Source organism: Ambystoma mexicanum, chromosome 10 (genome assembly GCF_040938575.1).
Source record: "Ambystoma mexicanum isolate Mex_15411 chromosome 10, UKY_AmexF1_1, whole genome shotgun sequence".
Taxonomy (NCBI): domain Eukaryota; kingdom Metazoa; phylum Chordata; class Amphibia; order Caudata; family Ambystomatidae; genus Ambystoma; species Ambystoma mexicanum.
The window spans coordinates 1516533869-1516552613 of NC_090932.1; the positions used below are offsets into that span (position 1 = coordinate 1516533869).

Genomic DNA, 18745 nt, shown 5'->3' on the forward strand with positions numbered 1-18745 from the left:
TGCTGCTACAGGAATTTCTGCCACAGTTGAAGGGTTAAATGTTGTTGTGAGCTATTGCATCAAGTCTTAGTAACACACAACAAGTATCATAGATTAATAATCAGGGCAACTCCATGTATATGAGCATTTGAAGACTTTCAAGCAACATTTTGGATTGTTAACCAAGATCAGATTAAGATCCAGAGAATCAAGATCCAGAGAATCGATTGCACACATTACTTCTACCATCGGGTTATTTTCCATTTTTTAGGGTGTCATCCACTGCTGTTAAGAGGCCATTACATTTGATAAGAGTATCAGCAAGAGTGCAGTGTCCTTGCTCACACTTGTAAGCAAAGTTGTCAAGTTACACCAGGTTGATGAGCCCGAATTACTGTAGGCTTTGGTATTGGCCTTCTGTCAGCCAGATGAGTCCTTCTAAAGGAAACCACTTTTCCCGATCTTACTTTTTTTTTTTTAGAAACCTCCAAGGAAGACTTCACTAAATGCTGCTTCTTTTCGTTTATTCAGGCCAGAGCACGAGCAGTTTACTTTCATGATTTAATAAAGACTCTTTGGAGCTCATATTCGTTGGGAGCATAACCTTAATGGAATGTGTAAAATCCTTGAATAAGGCTTTGAGACCTTTCTTTAACGTCATACCGCATTTACAATCATTTGAATGGCAGAGAGGACGGATGGAACGCAACTTGCATCTCTGCCATCTTCCATCCTCTCCGCCATACAAATGGTAAAGCATTTGCACCAGAATGGATTTCCGTGCGGGTGCAAATGCAGGAGATCCCAGTGGGGTCTGCCAGCTTCATGCCACCAGCATAACGCAGGGCAACCCCGTAAGGATGCATTTTACACGCTGCCTGCCATGCTCGCACATGCTCTGCTCACATGTCGGGCAACATTTAATTGTAATTGTGTACGCTGCTTTCCATGCCGCCATAAGCACCCCATTTTACAAGCGCTTTAATGAGGCGCCCATGACTAATTTTTGATTTTTTTCAAGGGCCTTAGGATTAGTCACCCTAAGTGTCCTAGGGTCATCCAGACGTGGACCCCTTGCTCACTGTGCTCAGCGAGGCACAGCTTCACCTCACTGATGATTCCCAACAAGGCTGAACCACGTGTATGGGGTTGCTGTTGGTACTCTTGTTTAGAGGGGAATTGCAATAGCATTTCGGTGCTGAACTGCCCATGTGGGCGGGACAAAGACTTATATGCAAAGGATATTTCCCATCTGTGAAAGGTACAGTGAGCTGAAATGTGGGTGCAGACTCTAGAGTGGGTACCATCCCATAGAACAGGCCATTTTCCCTGTGTTAATTCTCATAGAGGGGCGCCCATGACTGATTTTTAATTTTAGTTTACAATCATGATTGACACAACACTGCCACAAGCAATAGCACATATCCAAGTATATCCAAATGGCCCCCATGTGTTTCCAAAGTAATGCAGGTATTCTAATTTCTGCTGGTCAACTAGAGAATCGAGTAGTTGCTTGATTCAGTGGGATGAGGAAGGAATCAGTCGCTTCCAGGTAGGCAATAGATATGTGTCAGGAAAGCAAGTATAGCGCTGAACAGGGGAGTTGCTAGGTCTGGAAAAGACTCAGGGCTAAGCTGATGACGGAACTGTTGGGACTGGGAGCTAGCTAGTCTTTTGGCTGTAGCTCCTGAGATTCTATCCGGGGCTACAACCAAAAGATCAGGGGCTATATCCCCCTTAGCCCCCCCCCCAGCAACGCCCCTGGCGCTGAAATTCCTAATGCTCTTGCACCTACTCTGCTACTCTGTGGTGTGGTAGGAATATGCACAAGCAATGGCCAAAGACAGGGCAAGGCAGGGGGAGTGGCTGCGAGACAGATGGAACAACCTTGCCTCAAGAGTGTCATAGAAGCTCGGCTTCTTGTGGCCATTGCCAGCTGAAGCCTGGCTTTGAAAAGATGAAACAAAATACAATTATTCCATTCCAAACCACTGCTATACCTGTTTTATTAAGCTCAATTTCTATTTTCCAAAATGAAGAGTTTTACACAAACCCTGCTTTGACTTATTCACTGCCTTAACTGAGGGATTAAGCAAGTGCGTTATGTAAATAAATGTTCCTATTTTTGACTGCTCATTTTTCATAAGCGTTTTTGTTCACATGCATTTTACCTTCTATTCAGATGAAATTGAATCCCTTCCTCTCGCAAACACCCCGGAGGTGTTTGGCCTTCATTCAAATGCTGAAATTGGATACTACACCCAGGCAGCGCGGGACATGTGGTCTCACCTTCTAGAATTGCAGCCACAAACAGGTAGGTAACATTTAACTATTACTTTAATGTAAAATTCTTTCATAGATTGCTCTTAAGTTCCAAATAGTCTGCATATTGAACATAGTAGGACATACAAATGCAATGCACTAAATATTTTCAGACAATATGGTGACACCATGCACATGGTTGCCCAACCGTACATTAACTTTGTTTCGGTGATATCTCTACAACCGTCTTTCCTGTTAGGTGAAACTGGTACTGGAATTAGCAGAGATGAATACATTGCACAAGTGGCCAAAGATATACAGAGCAGGCTACCAGAAATATTTGATCTCGATATCATCAAAAAGAACTTGGGATTGGAAATTTCCCCGACCACAGTGGTCCTGTTGCAGGAACTGGAGCGTTTTAACAAACTGATTGTCCGAATGTCCAAATCACTTGTGGAGTTGCAAAGGGTATGTTTATTTTAGGTTTTTAATTGCATGCCCAGTCTGGTAATCCTGCTTTCTTTTAATTCATGCATTGTCTCTAAATATCATGTGCAGGCTTTGGCTGGTGAAGTGGGAATGAGCTACGAGTTGGATGAAGTGTCTCGCGCCCTTTTCAATGGGCTCCTCCCCAACATCTGGAGGAAGCTGGCACCAGAAACCCTGAAAACACTGGGCAACTGGATGATCCATTTTAATAGGCGCTACAATCAGTATACATATTGGGTAAGAAGGTGCTGTCAGGACTGGGATATGATTCAATTGACAAACATTGGGCATCAATGCTGATAATCGTTGTACCACCAGAAGGGGAAAATAGAATTGTTGAACTTCTCGACTCTGATCGTGTAACTGCTCTTAAAGAGGTCTTGTTTTCCCAGCTTCACTTCCAACTGGTCAACAAGATTTATTTTTCAAAACTCTGCTGTTATTATATACCCTTCCACTTTCCCACTGTAACATTCAACAATTGGATCGAATAATCTCAGAAATACGACCAACACACAGCATCATTAGACCTAGCACTCTGAATCCACCTCTTCCTGAATCGTTCCTTTTTGATACCAAATCAGTTTCGGTCCCTGGTCCATCAGGGTTAGCAATCAACCTATGCAGTTCTTCCCCTCTGTCGGAATATGACTCAGAGGAATCAGACGACTTTGAAACACTATCAGAGGGAGTCGAGACCTGTTTTCTTTCTGATTCAGAAAATACTACAGAAGGTACTCTTATTCCACCGGAAGATATGGCCGACCTGACAGCCGCCAAAGCCCAGCTGGCCACCCATCAGATTCAGGCCGAAGCCTGGTTTCAAGATAATTTAACGAAATTGGTTGAGTTACAGGCAAGACCCCTACTACCTCAAGGGATACTACAACTATACCAAGAGGGCGAAGACCTAGGGAATTTCTTTTTGAATTTCGAGCGATTAGCCGAGCAATTGGGATGAGAGGAAAACATAAATAAATGTTATTTAGGGCCTTTGCTGAAAGGTGAGCTACAGACCGCCTATCAGCTACTTAACATTGCCCAGGCTGCTACCTTTATATCCATAAAAGAGGTGCTTCTAAATAGGGAGGCCAAACCTGTAACTGCTGTCGGCAAAAATTAAGGGCCATTAGACTCAACCCCGGGGAAACCCACCCCAACAAAACAATGGAAGGATTGGTAGAAATTATTACTTTAGAGCAGTTCACCAATTCTTTACCACCATTTGTGCAAAGTACAGTACTACAGCTGAATCGACCCACCCTAATCATGGTTATTGAGACTGCCCAAAACCATTTGGATACAGTCAAACACTTTCACTTGGTACATCGAAGTGAAGAGCGGAAAGATCCCAAACTTACTCTCTGCTCCCAACCCAAGGTACTAGATAGAGCGGGAGGATCCTTTAAATCCAATGAATGGATATCGAAAGAAAGAATGGTAGTTAAAAGAACTGACCCAAGGGCTAGAGAGGAAAGCAAAAGAGAAGAACATAAAGGAATCAAACCCTCTCCTCCTATCTGCTTTTTGTGTAGAGAAACTGGCCATCTGGCCAGAAACTGTCCTAAAAATCTAAAGGAAGAACCCATGGAAATAGGCTGTTTAAAAGGGGAAGAGTGGGGGGAACCCAGAGAACATATGGAAACCTTTAGTTTATGCTTATGTCAGTCTTTCGCTGACTTTACGTATGGAAAGGCCATGGTAAATGGAAAACAAGTAAAGGCATTAATCGACTCAAGTAGTAAACAGACCGCCAGAGGGGCCGCTTTGGTTACAACAACAGACCTCGAGAATGCAACCCTAGTTAGAGTTACACTGGGATAACAAAATATACCCCAAGATACCCATGTACATTAACACCAGGGGAGAGTCATATTTGGTATCAACAGCCATCATTCCTGGGCTCCTCGAAGATGTCACTGTGGTAAGGGACTTCCCTACGTTGTGGACTCTCTTGCAGGAACTTCCAACTCCCCATAGGGAATTTTTACCTCCAGACCATTGCCACTCAGACTGTTACTCCCAAACTTCTACCGTGTGGGAGTGGACGGAGACGGAACCCCATGAACCTACTATTTACAAAAAGCTTGCCACGAAATATAGAGAGCACCTACTTCCAGAATCAACCCCTCAATGCCTGTTTATGGGATACATTCGGGAGACAAACATGAACACCTCATCTCTACCAGGAGGAAAAGAAACCTCTGGACTATGCGAGAGTCCTTGGATACATTTCCCTCTTGTTTTATTCAAGGTCTTCCAATCGAAGAACCAAAGAAAAGACCAAGTATATCCACCTCACATATGGGAAGGGTAGAGAAACCAGAAGGTGTCTCACACACTAGTCCCTGCAGATCTGTCATCCAGGGGGCCAGGACACGGCCATCGCTTTTGTATCCAGTTCCTGGGGGTGGATCAGTGCGGCAGGATCACCTGGATGAGGGGTTTTAGGGGTGTGGAAGTGGGACGCCTGATGGCGAGACCTGTATCTCCTTCCCTGTAACACCTTTACCCCATCCTAACGCATAGGATACATAGGAACTCTAACCCCCTGCTCCCCCCCACCATTTCCTACACAAACACTTTCACACGGACAGCCCGCTCTGGGAGAAAAAAGACTAACACCCAAGCAGTATACCTGATGTGTCCCAATACAATGGTCAGGCAATTACTGACCATCAGTCAAACCTGACTTCCCTTAAGCTTCCCCACATGGATAAAAGGCAGAGCACAAAAGCACACTTTGATGGAGGCAAAGCACACAAGGAAACAGCAGTTTTGAGACAGAAGCTGAACGAGAAAAAGAAAATGGCAAACCAGGAGGAGATCGCAAGGAGGGAAGTTCCCTTGACCTTTCCGACATGAAACCGTTACTCTCACAAGCCCTCGAGATTAGAAAGCGTAAGACCAGCAAACCAGGTTAAAGAATCCTGTATTGTGTGTCAGAGGTACCGGGCCTTCTCGCTTCACTAATTAAGGTGGGGAGAAGCAGCAGCCGCTGTGGTACAGTCCTTGGCTCCAAGAACAAATCAGCATCTGTGAAATCAACACAGCCAGTGAGTTGGGGAGACTGATACACGACCAGTCTGTGTTGAAATATTGAACTGCATCCTTGTGCTAGAAAAAGCCAGAGTATGTGCTAAGCTTGAGTGTGCCGCCTTGACCAGGCCTGAAACGTGGGGAAGGGAAGCCAACGGTTCAACTATCCTGACATATAATTTCTTGAACTCTTTTCTTTTGTATAACATTGTATCCCACACCATTTGTATTTAGAAGTAAGGATTGGCAATAGGTTCATTAGTATAGGCCCTTTTATTTTGAGCCGACTCTACTAGGACTGCATTATTATTATTTAATGGTCGCAGATTGCTCTTATCTTTACATTTAGGATTTTTAAACCCAAAATAAGTTTAGAAACATCCTTGAACTGTGATCACTTGTGTCTGTCTTCACTGTTTGATACCATGCCTTCCTTACAGTGCCCTTTCTTGTGTTTACTAAACAGCGTTAAGCAACAGTCCTATCATAGTCTATAGTGGTTGGTCTAAAATAAACTCAACAGGAAGCCTTAACTAAACCACTCAGAAACACAGTGGGGGTTATTTTCCAATGAGTGAACGTGCAAAATGAAAGCTTAAGGCATGGTCTATTGCTTTTACGCTTCCATTTTGTTCTCCAACTCACTTTCGTTCCCGTCCAAGGTGTAGCATAGGAGGGTGTTAGGCAGAAACATGCGCAGTTTCCTTAGGGACCACTGCAAAACGTTTAAGACTACAGGAGTAAGCAGTAAACCCAATTGGTAGCAGCCTGTACCACCCAGATTTACCTGGTAGCTATGGCTGAGCAGTCAGACTTCTCTCAAGAAGAGTTAGGCAGTATATAGAATATACACAATAGGGCTAAAAATACAGTAGAACAAGCAAACACTGACCAGAGCTTTGGTATTAAAAGTATATAATTATTTATTTAAAAACACACTTATGAAAATACACTGGCACTAATATATCAAGCAAGTTCAAACACAGTCACTATAAGTATATACACCTCTCTAATTAATCATTCGACAAGTCTAGGTTAAGACACCATTTATTTAGCAAAACAGAGTTGAGCGCGTAACCGTAGAAGGCACTCCAATAATTCGTTTAAAAAGGGAGAGAAAAGGCAGAGTAGGAGAATAAGACAGTACCAACACTTTTAAGAAACCACAGCAAGTCAAGAAAGGCAGGGTCTACTGTAGAGCAAAAAGTTCATAGCCCAGGCCTACTCTTGGAGAGAGCAAGGCGGAATGTGCCCAAGATCACACAGTGGAAATGCACTCAAAGTCTTTGCAGAAAAGTCAAAAAGAGGTTGGATCATTTCAGAAAGGTAAAGTTAGCAGGTCTGAGGTCAACCCAGTTAGAAAGTCAAGGATTTACGGGACACCTTGGACAATCTGTTGCAAGGGAGACCAGGCAGGACACAGTACCTGAAATGGTGAGAAAGCTCCAGCAGTGGCAGTTGTTCCTGGCAGCGGGTGCAAGTCGTGGTTTCAACCAGAGGAAGAGATGATCTCGACGAGGAAGAATGCTGGAGGTCGTTGCACTGCGGAATTTTCCGATTAAAAGGTACGACCCTTTTATTCGCCGTAGTGGTGAAGCGTGGCTATCCGGCCGCCGGGGTGCTTGGTACAGGCGATTCGACCACAAGATGTTCCAGGAAGGTGAAAAAGGCGCACTGGTTGGTCCCACCAGCTCAAAGGGAAGAAGACTCTCCTGGAAGAAGATCTCCTCTGTCGTCGGGGAAGTGGTGAGTTCGTACAGCACGGCTCCACCGGTGGTGTCGTCATTGTAGATGGCTCAGCTTCTCCCCTCTTTGGATTCTTTAGGTCCTGTGGCGACTTCAGAAGTTCCAGTCCCCAAAGCCCTGCTTTTATGCAGAAAAACCCCCATTCATCAGCCTAGCTGTCACTCAAACATGCCGGGCGGCTCACCACTGGGCCAATCACACAAGAGTGCGACTTGAGTTGCCAAGGCAACTCAGTCCAGGGTGCCTAATCCCCCTCCCACACATCCTGTAGACCCCAGACAGAGTGGCACCATTTGGAGGGCTTCTGTGGAGAAGCCCGCCAAAAAGTGGAACAAAGGGCTCGACTTGGGTTAGAGTTTCAGAGGCGAACACAAATGCCATTTTAAAACCGAGTCCTGGCGAAAAGACCCAACCGGGGAATAAATATTAAATAAATAACCCGGCGGTATCTTTAACATTGCACCAAAAAGTGGTGCGTTTAAAATGAATGGGAAAATCCATAGGAAATATTCCGATGGAATATTTTTTGCGTGGTATCCACTGCCACCAGCCAGAAACTCGACAAGGGGGGACTGGACAGTGCCCCATTGGAAAACAGACCCAGGGGCAATCGAATTACCCCTACCAGTACTTCCACAATATGATGGTTTGTACTGGTTCTGTTCACAATTTGAGACTAGTAAAGCCAATGGTGACTTTACATGCCCTGGGAGACAGTAGTCAGTCCCAGGGTATGGAGTCTATGTTTGGGGGTCACTATGACACCCCTGTGTTACTGCACTGAGGATGCTGTGTAACACACATACCAAAAACACATGAAGCCCTATGGAGTAAAATACCCCATAGCCCATAAAACACATTTACAGTCAAAGAACATGCTCAAATCATGCCTAAGAGTGGGAGAAAAAGAGTCTCACTCTTAGCAGGAGAAAAAAATAAAGCCCAGAAATCCAGCAAAGCTGCTGGGGGACTCACTAGGTTTGGGAAATTAGCGTTAACAGAGAATTCTCCCTAACAGATAGGTACAATGCAGAGTTTGCATCTACGCTTTGCTTTCCTTCTACATCTTGGAAGAGCACCAGGATTTACACATGCATGAGATTGTCATGTAGGTGCAAAAGAAAGAGATTCCTATGAAGTCCACCTCAGATTTGTGCCTGCTAATGAGCAGGCTAAATCCATAGGAATCCATCAGTAAACTCCCTCCTGCAAAACTTAATTTGCAGGCTGGGTTTACTTTTTTACAATTCTGAGAGTAAAAGTGAAGAGTAGAGGTGATTTTGTTCCTCATTACAGGTTTGCCGGTACCGGCAAAAACAGAAATACCGCTACCGGCACTTGTCGCAGATCACAAGTGCCGGTATTCACGGTAAGTCCATATTTCCATGGTGAGGGGATTTTGCCATAATTACTGGCAACGGTATTCCCGTGCCAGTAATACAGGCATTTATCTGCCAGTAAGGGTCAGATTTACCTCCAGCTCTGAGCTGGAGGTAAATCTGTCACCCCTACCGGCACAGTTGCAGTTGACCAGTCCAGTAAGAGTGCTGGTAAACGTTATTACTGTACTTTTTCTGTATACCACCCAACTCTTAATGAGGGCCAGCTTGTCTCGTTTTACTCTTCACAATTACACTTCGCTTTGTCAAGATTAAAAATATCATGCAGGGTACCCTTGGCGGTCCCCTGCATGCAATTTGCATTATTTAAAATGACCCCCAGTGTCTTTCCAGATTATTATTGCTTTCCTACGGAGAAATGTGCATTTTTGTCAATTTATTTAGCTCTGTACACTTTACTCTGTACACTGGACATTTCCTTTTGAAAAATGTCTCACTAGCAAGCAAGCACTAGAATGACAACATACATAGGAAGGCATAGTTTGCTACAATGAAGCAGAAAGAGTTACATGTGCGAGCATTTTGGTCCCAAAAAAAAGACAAGTGCAGGGAGAGGGAGAGGAAGCCCAAAATCTGACTAGTAAAAAATTAAGGGTGTGCAGGTTAAGATCTAAATAAGAGTAACAGAGACAAATGTTGGTCATATTTTCTTCTGCAGTGTTTGGGTAGTACAGGTGCTTTTTTAATTGTGTAATGAACATCCTATATAATGGAGGTTAACTGGTATTTGTGATTAATTGATTACTGTATTTGATTTACTTTTCTATTCACACGCTCCTTGAATTTGGGAAATAGGGACTACAGTTTTAGTTCTGATGAAACTGGTTAAGCAATATATTACTGGGCATGCCAAACAGTAGTCGGGTAGAGGACCTTTATGCTTAGTGAGTTTTTTTAAGGTAGTGTTCTACCCTTGTTTAAAGGCAAAGGGCCTGATCACGATTTGTGTGGTATCCCAGCTGGGATACCGCCCAACTTTATTAGCTTTTGCGCGCACCGGTCTGGCAGTATTACCGCTGGATCACGAGTTGGGTGCTAACTGTTAATCCCCATTCCCCATTGGGTCCTTTGGACCCAAACGGGAATTTTTGGCACAGTTACCGCATGGTAATACCGCTGGCGGTATTTGCGCAGAAAATTGTCATTTTCCTAGTGTGTTTACCCCCAGGTCTGAGCTGGGGGTGAACAAGCCAGACTCGTGATAGGGCCAGCCCTTAAATGCGGCAGTAACGCTGTTACCACCGCATTTAAGGGCTACCTCCCAACTAGTGATAAGACCCAAAGTGTTAACTTTCACCAGTAAGTAATTGACAGCATGTGGTATAGCAAAAAGATTGGTAATCAAAATTGATTTATGGCTGATTTTAAAGAGATGTGATGATTAACGCACAGCTCAGCACAATTCTGTTTCTAGTGACAAGGAAGAATGGTATCCTGCCAAAGAGCCATGGTTTTTGGGATCCTGCTGTAAAAACAGGACTGTGCTGCCTATTTAGGGTAAGAAAAGTGTCTATAGCTCAAAACAAGGTTCAGGACCATGAGCTCATCCCCTTCAGTATGTGCAGATAACCACTTTTCTCCATTGAATCTTACTACGAACCCTGGAAATTGAAGTATTTTTTGTAATACTTTGCTGCACGTGCACCCTCCTTCACCAGGGTTTGGTGGGTTATGGCCAGTGCTCACAGAAGGTAGGTAAGCACCATTGTTTTATGCTATGTCGACTCTAAAGGAGTTATCCCTATACTGAGGATGATAGAGGTGGAATGAAGAACCAGAACATGACATTGCGAGAGCGAGACACATCAGGGTCTGATAGCGAGACACCAGGGAAAGAGTATGTGCCCCTTCCTTGACACCTCCAGACTATATGGCATCTGAGACATCCAACTTCCCTAACAGGTGCTTTTTAATGAGGTGATATAACCAGAGGCGGCCAGTTGAACCTGCCAGTAATGGCACACCACCAAAGTTAAGGGGCAGAGCGAAGCAACGTTACCTTAACATGGGCAGCAGGGCTGTTGCCGGCACAGTCGGCCCACCACCAAGGGTCATATTTCCATTAGCATCCACGGGTAAGCACACGATGGTGCTTAAAGCTGAAGAAAAATCAATGGTATGCCTACAATTATAATGATAGAATGTTAACGGGACACAAAGAAGGGCATTGGGAGAGGAGTTACAGGCATGAGATATCAATTGGGAAGGGAAAAGAGGACTCACTTTTGTTTAGATTGTTTGTGGGTCTGCAGCTGTGCTTCCTTTGAAGCTATATTCCTGTGAGTTTCACTCAATCTGACTATTCCCTCTCTTGTCTTTTTTTACTGCTATGAGAGAGGAAATAATGTGGGTTGCCTTTTAATCGCCCAGAAGCCTCAAAGGCAGCAACTCTTTAAGAAATTCCTCTGGAGGCCTAACGTCATCTAGCACTAAAAAAACAAAAGAAGGGCTGTCAGTCTTGAAGTGAATCAAGATCTTTTAAGCAGAAAGAAAGAAAGAATGAAAGAAAGAAAGAAGTACCTTTAGCAACTTTATTTCTTTTTCACTAGTTTCAGGTAACTTTTTGGTAATAATAACACATATCTGTAAAGTGTTTGAGTCAAGGCATTTAACACTTATTTAGGACATTGGATGCCCACCCACCGCATGTAGTCCTACTTGGAGGAGTTAGAACGGGTTTCCTCATAGCCTCTCCATATGCCCCAGGTTTTCATGCCTTCTAAGAGCAAGCATTGACGCAACCTCTATCTTGCAGCGAGGTGGTTAGGAAGTACAATGAGACATCCCACATTTTCTCAGACTTAACACGTAAACAGCCATGACATTACTGAACAACTCTAGTGGTCCTTAGAGATTGTGTCACTCACAGAGACGGTTACCGCAACGCAGCTGCAGATCACCAAGTCCCCAAGCCAACACAACACTTGTCCTCTCGTTCCTTCACTTGTGAGAGCAGTCCTTCCCGGCATCATCCAAGGAACATCAGTGGCCTGCCAGAACACATCGAAGAGAACTCAACTCTTGCCGTGGAGCCATGCACATGCGTCATTGCTTCCGCCTGACTCCAAATGGTGGGATAACCTTTTAAGGCTACGGTGGGCTCTGGCTAGCCCTTTATCATGCATAATTGTGAATGGGGGACTAAAGATTGGACACAAGGAGAATTGCTTACGGGATTAGAGAAAAGACTGTTAGGGAGAGACTTGGATGACAGGTTTTCAAGAGAGACGGGAAAACAACACATTTGAAATTATACTGAAAATCAGATCAATCGGCCATACTATTAAAGGGACAGAGACCCCTCAGGGAGTGTGAAAGACGAGCTACCATCCTGTAGGTAGAGAGAGGATGGAAGCGGGAGCTTGAAGAGAGCTAACCATGGCACAGACCAGACAGAGGAGGAGGAGAACAAGCCAAGATCCTGATGAGGGCTATATCTCAGACCTTGGTGGAAACCAGGCACAGATGGGGGAGAGCAGGCCATGGGTATGCTCAGCGTTATGTCTCAGACCCTGCAGGAGAACAGAGACAAAGGAGAGAAGCCAGAGAGCCTGTTGTTGGCTATTTACCAGATACTGGGAGGACACTGAATGAAGAGAGAGAGCCAATGAGACTTTGGTGCACGTGGGTGTTCCGTGGCTTGTGGGTTACAACAACCCAGCCTAAACAATGGGAATGAAATACCTGCTGGCAGGAATGTGAAAAATGATATTATCATCAGCCTAGCCTGGAGACTCCTGGCTGGAGAGTAATAATAGCTGAGCCAAACCTGAACCCTAAGGGAAGGGGAGGTTTTAACTTACTCTGCCTTTCACAGAGTAGAAGAATCCATTTGCATATGTGACAGGGTCAGTAACCTGACCATGTTAAGAAGGGTGGAAAGCAGGGCCATTCCTACACTGGAGGAGGAAAGTGGTAATTGGGATGGCCTCAGTCCCTGTCCCTTCTCTTTGGGCCTGTACAATTGATTGCAGTACCACCCTCTATCACCCATAGTCTATATGGAAATGCTGGCCAGTCTTTTTCTTATCTTTCCAGAGAACTACATGTACCAGCACCAGAGAAGCCCACCTTTGCCTCCATGGGAATGCTTCTTGCCAACTTTTCCCAACCAGCAAGTGAAAGAGAAAGACCCACTATGTGAAGCAGCATTGATAATCGCAATGAGTCTAGACTTCGCTCAGACAAGGACTTGCTCGCCTGTAACAGACCTGCTGAATAACTCAATGTTGAATATTGAAAATCCTGCAACGCTCACGTGACCTGCGACAATTGTCAGAGCAAGCCACAATTGTCAAAGGCTGGCTGACGCTAGCAAGGACAAGGGTGGGGGTTAACTCCCCCTTTTAAACATTAGTTTAAGTGTAATATGTCCAGGCGGGATAGGCATAGACCAATTGGGCCAGAGAACCAGTGGGGAAGCATCAGTGGGAGATGGAGGGGGAGGATGAAAAGAGGGACACAATACAGGAATGTGTGGGTTGTTTGGGTGAGGTTAGAGGAAGAGATGGCAGACCAAGAGACCAGAAGGAGGAAGGACAGTGTGGAGGAGCGTACAGGCAATTGCTAGAGACGTTGAGTTATTGGCTGGTAAGATAAAATGGTACTGTGTTGTGAGTGAAAGTAAATGGAATGGTGATTGAGAGACTGTGAGTAGTGTGGAGGGAGGAGTGATAGTAGTGTGGAGGAGCAATAGCAGTGTGGAGGAGCGATAGTAGGGTGGAGGTAGGAGCCCTAATAGTGTGAGAGAGGAGCAGCAGCAGTGCAGATGTGAGAAGTAGTAGTAGTAGTAGTAGTGGAAGGAGGAGTTGGTGTAGGAGGAGAGGCGAGAGTAATAAATAAGAATGACGTTTGAAGGTAAACCTTAGACAGAGAAACATCATAAGGACAGAGGAGGAAGAACTAGGGAGAGAGAGGAGAGACGGCAGGTGGAGTTAGGGGGGAGGAGAGCAGCAGGAGGAAGGGAGAGTGATAGAGAGACCGAGGGAGAAGAACATCAGAGTACAGAAGGCTGAAAACCGTGGTATCTGAGAAGCATGACCCTTAAATACATCTTGGGGAAGTGGTCATATATGAAACCTTGATTGTTCCCTGAGGGAGGCTAGATAGATAAGGCATTTGCCTTTAGGCCATCATCCAAAGCTAGAGAGATTGTAGATATCACTGATCACTAGAACAAAATCAGGGTTGTGAGAAGTCTGGGTTAGGGTGGGACCACCCATTACTAGGTTAGAGAGGGATGGCCACTTGGCCTGTTGGAAATCAAAATAAAGACCATTGAACCTCATTTGGGAGTTGGTATGTTCTTGAGGCCATCTGTGACGCATATCTGTCTGGTCTCACCCAGAAGGACAGTCCTACAACGAAAAGCTAAGCAGTTCTCCTCTGAACAGCAGTACCATCAGCAACCCCAGACACATTGGATGTTATAAGTGAGGGGAAGCTGTGCTGCTCTCTAGGTCCACAGAGAGCAAGGGTTCCACATCTGGTTTACCCTTCTAACTTAGGAGGAAACCCCAAGCATTCCACATTTGCAAAATTGTGAGAGCCCCTGCTATCGGTGATCTTGTTTAGCGCATAATTGCATAGCATTTCGGTGCTGTACTGTCCTTGTGGGTGGTACCAATCTGATATGCAAATGGTTATTTCTCCTCTGTTAAGGCACAGCGGGTTAAAACGTGACTGTGGACCCACCCGCTCCGGAGGGTCTATAATCAAGTTTCCATAGAGCAGGACAGGCAAGCCATGTTTGTACTCAGTAGGGTGGCACTCAGATATTTGGGTATTATTATTTTTTCCACTGTCTTTCTGGGGATCACAACACTGGGTAAAAAGCAGATACTCAATTCCGAGCTTGTCCTGAAGTTTTGTTTGGCCGTACACCTGGGGCTGTATCCAGAGGTGCATCTTTCCATGTTCCTGTTTGGTAAGGCTTTCAACGCTAAATGAAATGTGGCCATTAGTCCCCTTCAGACAGCATCTGACAGTGCAGTTTTCTAACAGTGGAACTGTTTCCCTCCCCTACCAGCAGAGTTCAATTTTGGTGCGTTGGACAATGCATGTAATTGCTCAAATGGTACTGCTAGGTGCCTCAATCACACTCTCCTGTCTGAGATGTCATGATAGCCTGCAGCTAAAAGTGTGGCATGCTCTACTAGTACCATGTTTGTAATCGGTACGGGAGGCAGGCTCCAATCAAGGAAGGATTGTGATACCAGTTGTCTTTTGATTGATACATGCTGGATGATGTAAACAGAACAAATTTGCAGATTTTAGAGATACTGGAGCAGATTCTCAAAAAGTGGTCCAAGTGTAAGAAAGGCACTTTTTTTACTTGCACCACATAAATGAAAGGAACAGGTCACCTCATTTACAAAGGTGACATGCACATTCATTGTCGGACTGTACAGCAGTGCAAAAGATGCGCTGACCAGCTTCCTTACATACATTAGTATCAGTAGGGTTCTCCTGACACAAATGCATTAAAGGCCCACAGCACCCACTTGGATGCTAGAAGTGCATTTCACAATGACAGGACCTTAAACCCCCTGGTTTTTCAATGTCTATATGGCCCCCTTGGTCCACAAAATCTCTGCCTTCACCTCAAACTTTCAGTGTTATGCGGATGACACACAGCTCTCCTTCTGGCTACCATCAGCCTCTTCCTCCTCCTCGCTCATCCAGGACTGTCTATCCACAATTCAGTCCTGGTGTGCTGCTAATGATCTCTGCCTTAATGCCAGTAAGGCAGAGATGGTCCTCATTGGGACCTCTGTGCCAGTTTCCCCACACTCTCTCTGGCTGACCACCCTTGGTCCTGCACCTTCAACCACTAGTGAGGCAAAAAATCAGAGGGTAATCTTCGACTTCACTCTCTCCTTCTCTTGTCACATCTCAAACATGTCCAGAAAGTCCCACTACCAGCTGCACCTCCTCAGAGGTAGTCTACCTTTTCTCACCTTCTCTCAGAGGCTCACTGTCTCCAGAGCCCTGGTGGTCACCAGGCTTAACTACTGTAACAGTCTCTTTCTCAGTCTCACTACTTCTACTCTCCGACCTCTTCAACTTAACCAGAAGAGAACTGTCAGACATCACCTTGGCCTCAAGCCCAGGGACTGCATCTCTCCAGTGCTGCATTCCCTCTACTGGCTCCCCATGGCTGCAAGGATCAAGTTCAAATCCCTGTTCATAGTCCACAAGGTTTTCTGGGGCTGGGGCCTCTACTACCTACAACGCTCTCTTCCTAAATACTCTCCCTACAGAGCCCTCCGCTCAGCCTTCTACAACTCTCTGCGGGTGAGACATTTCCAAACAGAGATTTGGGGGTAGATCCTTATCCTCTGCAGGTGCCTCCCTCTGGAGCAGCCGACCTGTCTCTCTCCATCTTGAGCCGGACCTCCTTAACTTCCTGAAACTTCTAAAGACATTCCTCTTCTCTTCCTCTTTCTCTCTCCCTTGCTAACCTTCTTCTCTTCTCTCCTGCTTCCCTCCCTCGTTCTCGTCCCCGACCGGCTCAGTCAGCTGACTGGTCGCCTGGTGCACCTCCAGAGCCTCACAGGTCCCAGGCTCCCTCGCCAGTCCTGCACTTGGCTCCGGGCCTCCGCACTTTGCCTTGCACTACTGCACTTGGAATTCGTTTAATGAGAGTCGCACCCACTCTGCACTTAACCCCGGCCACTGGGCTGGTCGCACCTGTCCCCGTCCCCTCCCTCGCACTTCTGTCTTTGCACTTACACAACCTTGAATGTACTAGGCTTAGCATGTTTGTCTCTCCTATTCCTCCTCTATCTCCCCCCATCCCTGCTTCCCCAGCTGGTTATGCCTGCATGCATAGGTGCATTGATGACCAACCTTTTTTGTCTTGTATGTTCCTCTCCTGCTCACCCCACTCCTTTCCCGCCCCACCTTTGTCACGCACTTATACTAGTATGCTAGTTATTGCTGTTTGATCATTCGGAATCTTCAAGGACTAAAAATGACAAGGAACCCTTGTTCCCTTCCCGCCTTGAAGCGCTTTGAAGCACTTCACTTGTGTATAAGCGCTTTACAAATGAACAACTACAATATAGAGCAAATGCTTAGATCATCTGGGATTGCTTCTTCCTGTTTTTTCTGAACTTGCTAAGCAGGCAAAGACTACTGGCTAGCAAGTTGTAGTACAAGAAAGCACTCTATCACTGGCTTTTGGTAGTGTGAAAAAATCATGGTCTTCTGTTACAATTGTTGTTGCAATAGCCTGTGACAAGGTTGCCTGACTGGCTATGTGGACGAGTGGCCCTACGGGCCAGGTACCTCCCTGAGAAACCAGATGACGGACAAGGTGGCAAAATAAGGAGGATCACTGAGGTGTACTCCCACTGTCTGGGCCGCTTGGCAGGGGACAGTCAAAGGGGCACTAAAAGACCCCACCCTAAGTCTATCAACTAGCTTACACCTCCTACAAGCCAGTGCCACAAGAGTGACAACCCAGCCACCAAACATTCATGTGTAACGCAGACTCCCACGGAGCCGCGGGTCAACTCGCAGAATCATGCGTCTTCCTATGCAGGAAAATCCTGAGCACGCCCAGGTTCATCTACCAGTGACTGTGGCAGACCTAGACACAAAGCTTGTGGGCTCTCAAATATAAGTATGATACACAGAACTTCCTAAATATGTGAGAGCATTTTAAGGGACAACTCAGACCCTTTGTGACCACAGGTACTTACAGCCCACATTCAAACAGTCTGATTACACTGTCTCCCCACACTACCCAATCACTTGTTAAAATCCAACATAGCTACCACAGCTGATATAGCCTTGTACCAGTACCACCAGCCTCATACCCTCCCATGGGCAATCCCATGGGCAATCCCAGCCCTCCATTGTTTCTACTCTGCAGCTGCAGATCTTCACAAATAATACCAGTCATGCAGAGGGGGAGTCTCACTATACAAACATGCTAGGCCCCGAGCAGGGTTTCGAGTAAAGAGTGGAAAATGAAGGTGGCCAGTTTGAAGGTGGCGAAGAAGTAGGCTATTGAGTGAAAGGCAGAGGAGAACCAGAAGATGGAAATAGTCGAAGGCTGTGGAGAGTTGGCAGACGATAGGTGGTGGAGAGAATTACATCAAGAGGTAGTTGGTAGAGAAGACATGGAAATAATTTTGTTAATAGGAGGGGGAGGTTGTTAGAGGTGGTTTGTAGAGAAGAGGAGTTGGGGTGAACTACATTAGGATGAGGATGTGGTTGTCGAACATTGTTGGTAGAGGGAGAGATGGTGGAGAGAATTACATTAAGAAGAGGAGGAAAAGGTCAGTCTGTTGGGAGCTGGAGAGACTTTCATGAGGAGGAGGACGACGAGATTATCAAATGTAGTAAGTAGAGGAAAGGTGCTGGAGGGAATTGCATCTGGAGGAAGAGTAGAGTAGGAGGAGGTCATCTGAGGTTAGTAGAGGAGATGTGGTGACATCAAGGGGGCCTTGATTCACCTAAAATGGAAGCGTATGGGGCTTTCCTCAAGACTCTGCATGCTTACAAAAAAGGTGAATTAATCACAGGTGTTCAAGAGGAAGTTGACGGCTAAAGCTCAGTTAAGTGACCTTATCTTGAATAAAATAGAGGGCATGCTCTTTAGGTCCAAGCAGTGTATTTCGTGTAGCGTTAAGAATGTGGGATCCTATTAGCTAGGCATCTCCCAATCAAGAGTAATATAGGCTTCATACACACGATTACAAAGGAAGAATGAACTAGGTTAAAAAAAAAAGTGAACTAGAGGCTTGTGCTTCATTGTATGCATCTCGTTATTAAAAGGTTGCACTTGATTCAACCACACAAGAACCCTACCTTGG

The 18745-nt window shown here is 45.5% G+C and overlaps 1 protein-coding gene across 1 annotated transcript in view; it reads left to right on the top strand.

Moving 5' to 3' along the window:
- DNAH10 (dynein axonemal heavy chain 10) overlaps positions 1 to 18745 on the top strand; it is a 2725177-nt gene that overhangs the window by 2594325 nt on the left and 112107 nt on the right. Inside the window, exons 74-76 of the mRNA XM_069619694.1 lie at positions 2162 to 2293; positions 2501 to 2712; positions 2803 to 2970. Coding sequence (XP_069475795.1) covers positions 2162 to 2293; positions 2501 to 2712; positions 2803 to 2970 — 512 coding nt within the window. The remainder of the gene's footprint in view (positions 1 to 2161; positions 2294 to 2500; positions 2713 to 2802; positions 2971 to 18745) is intronic.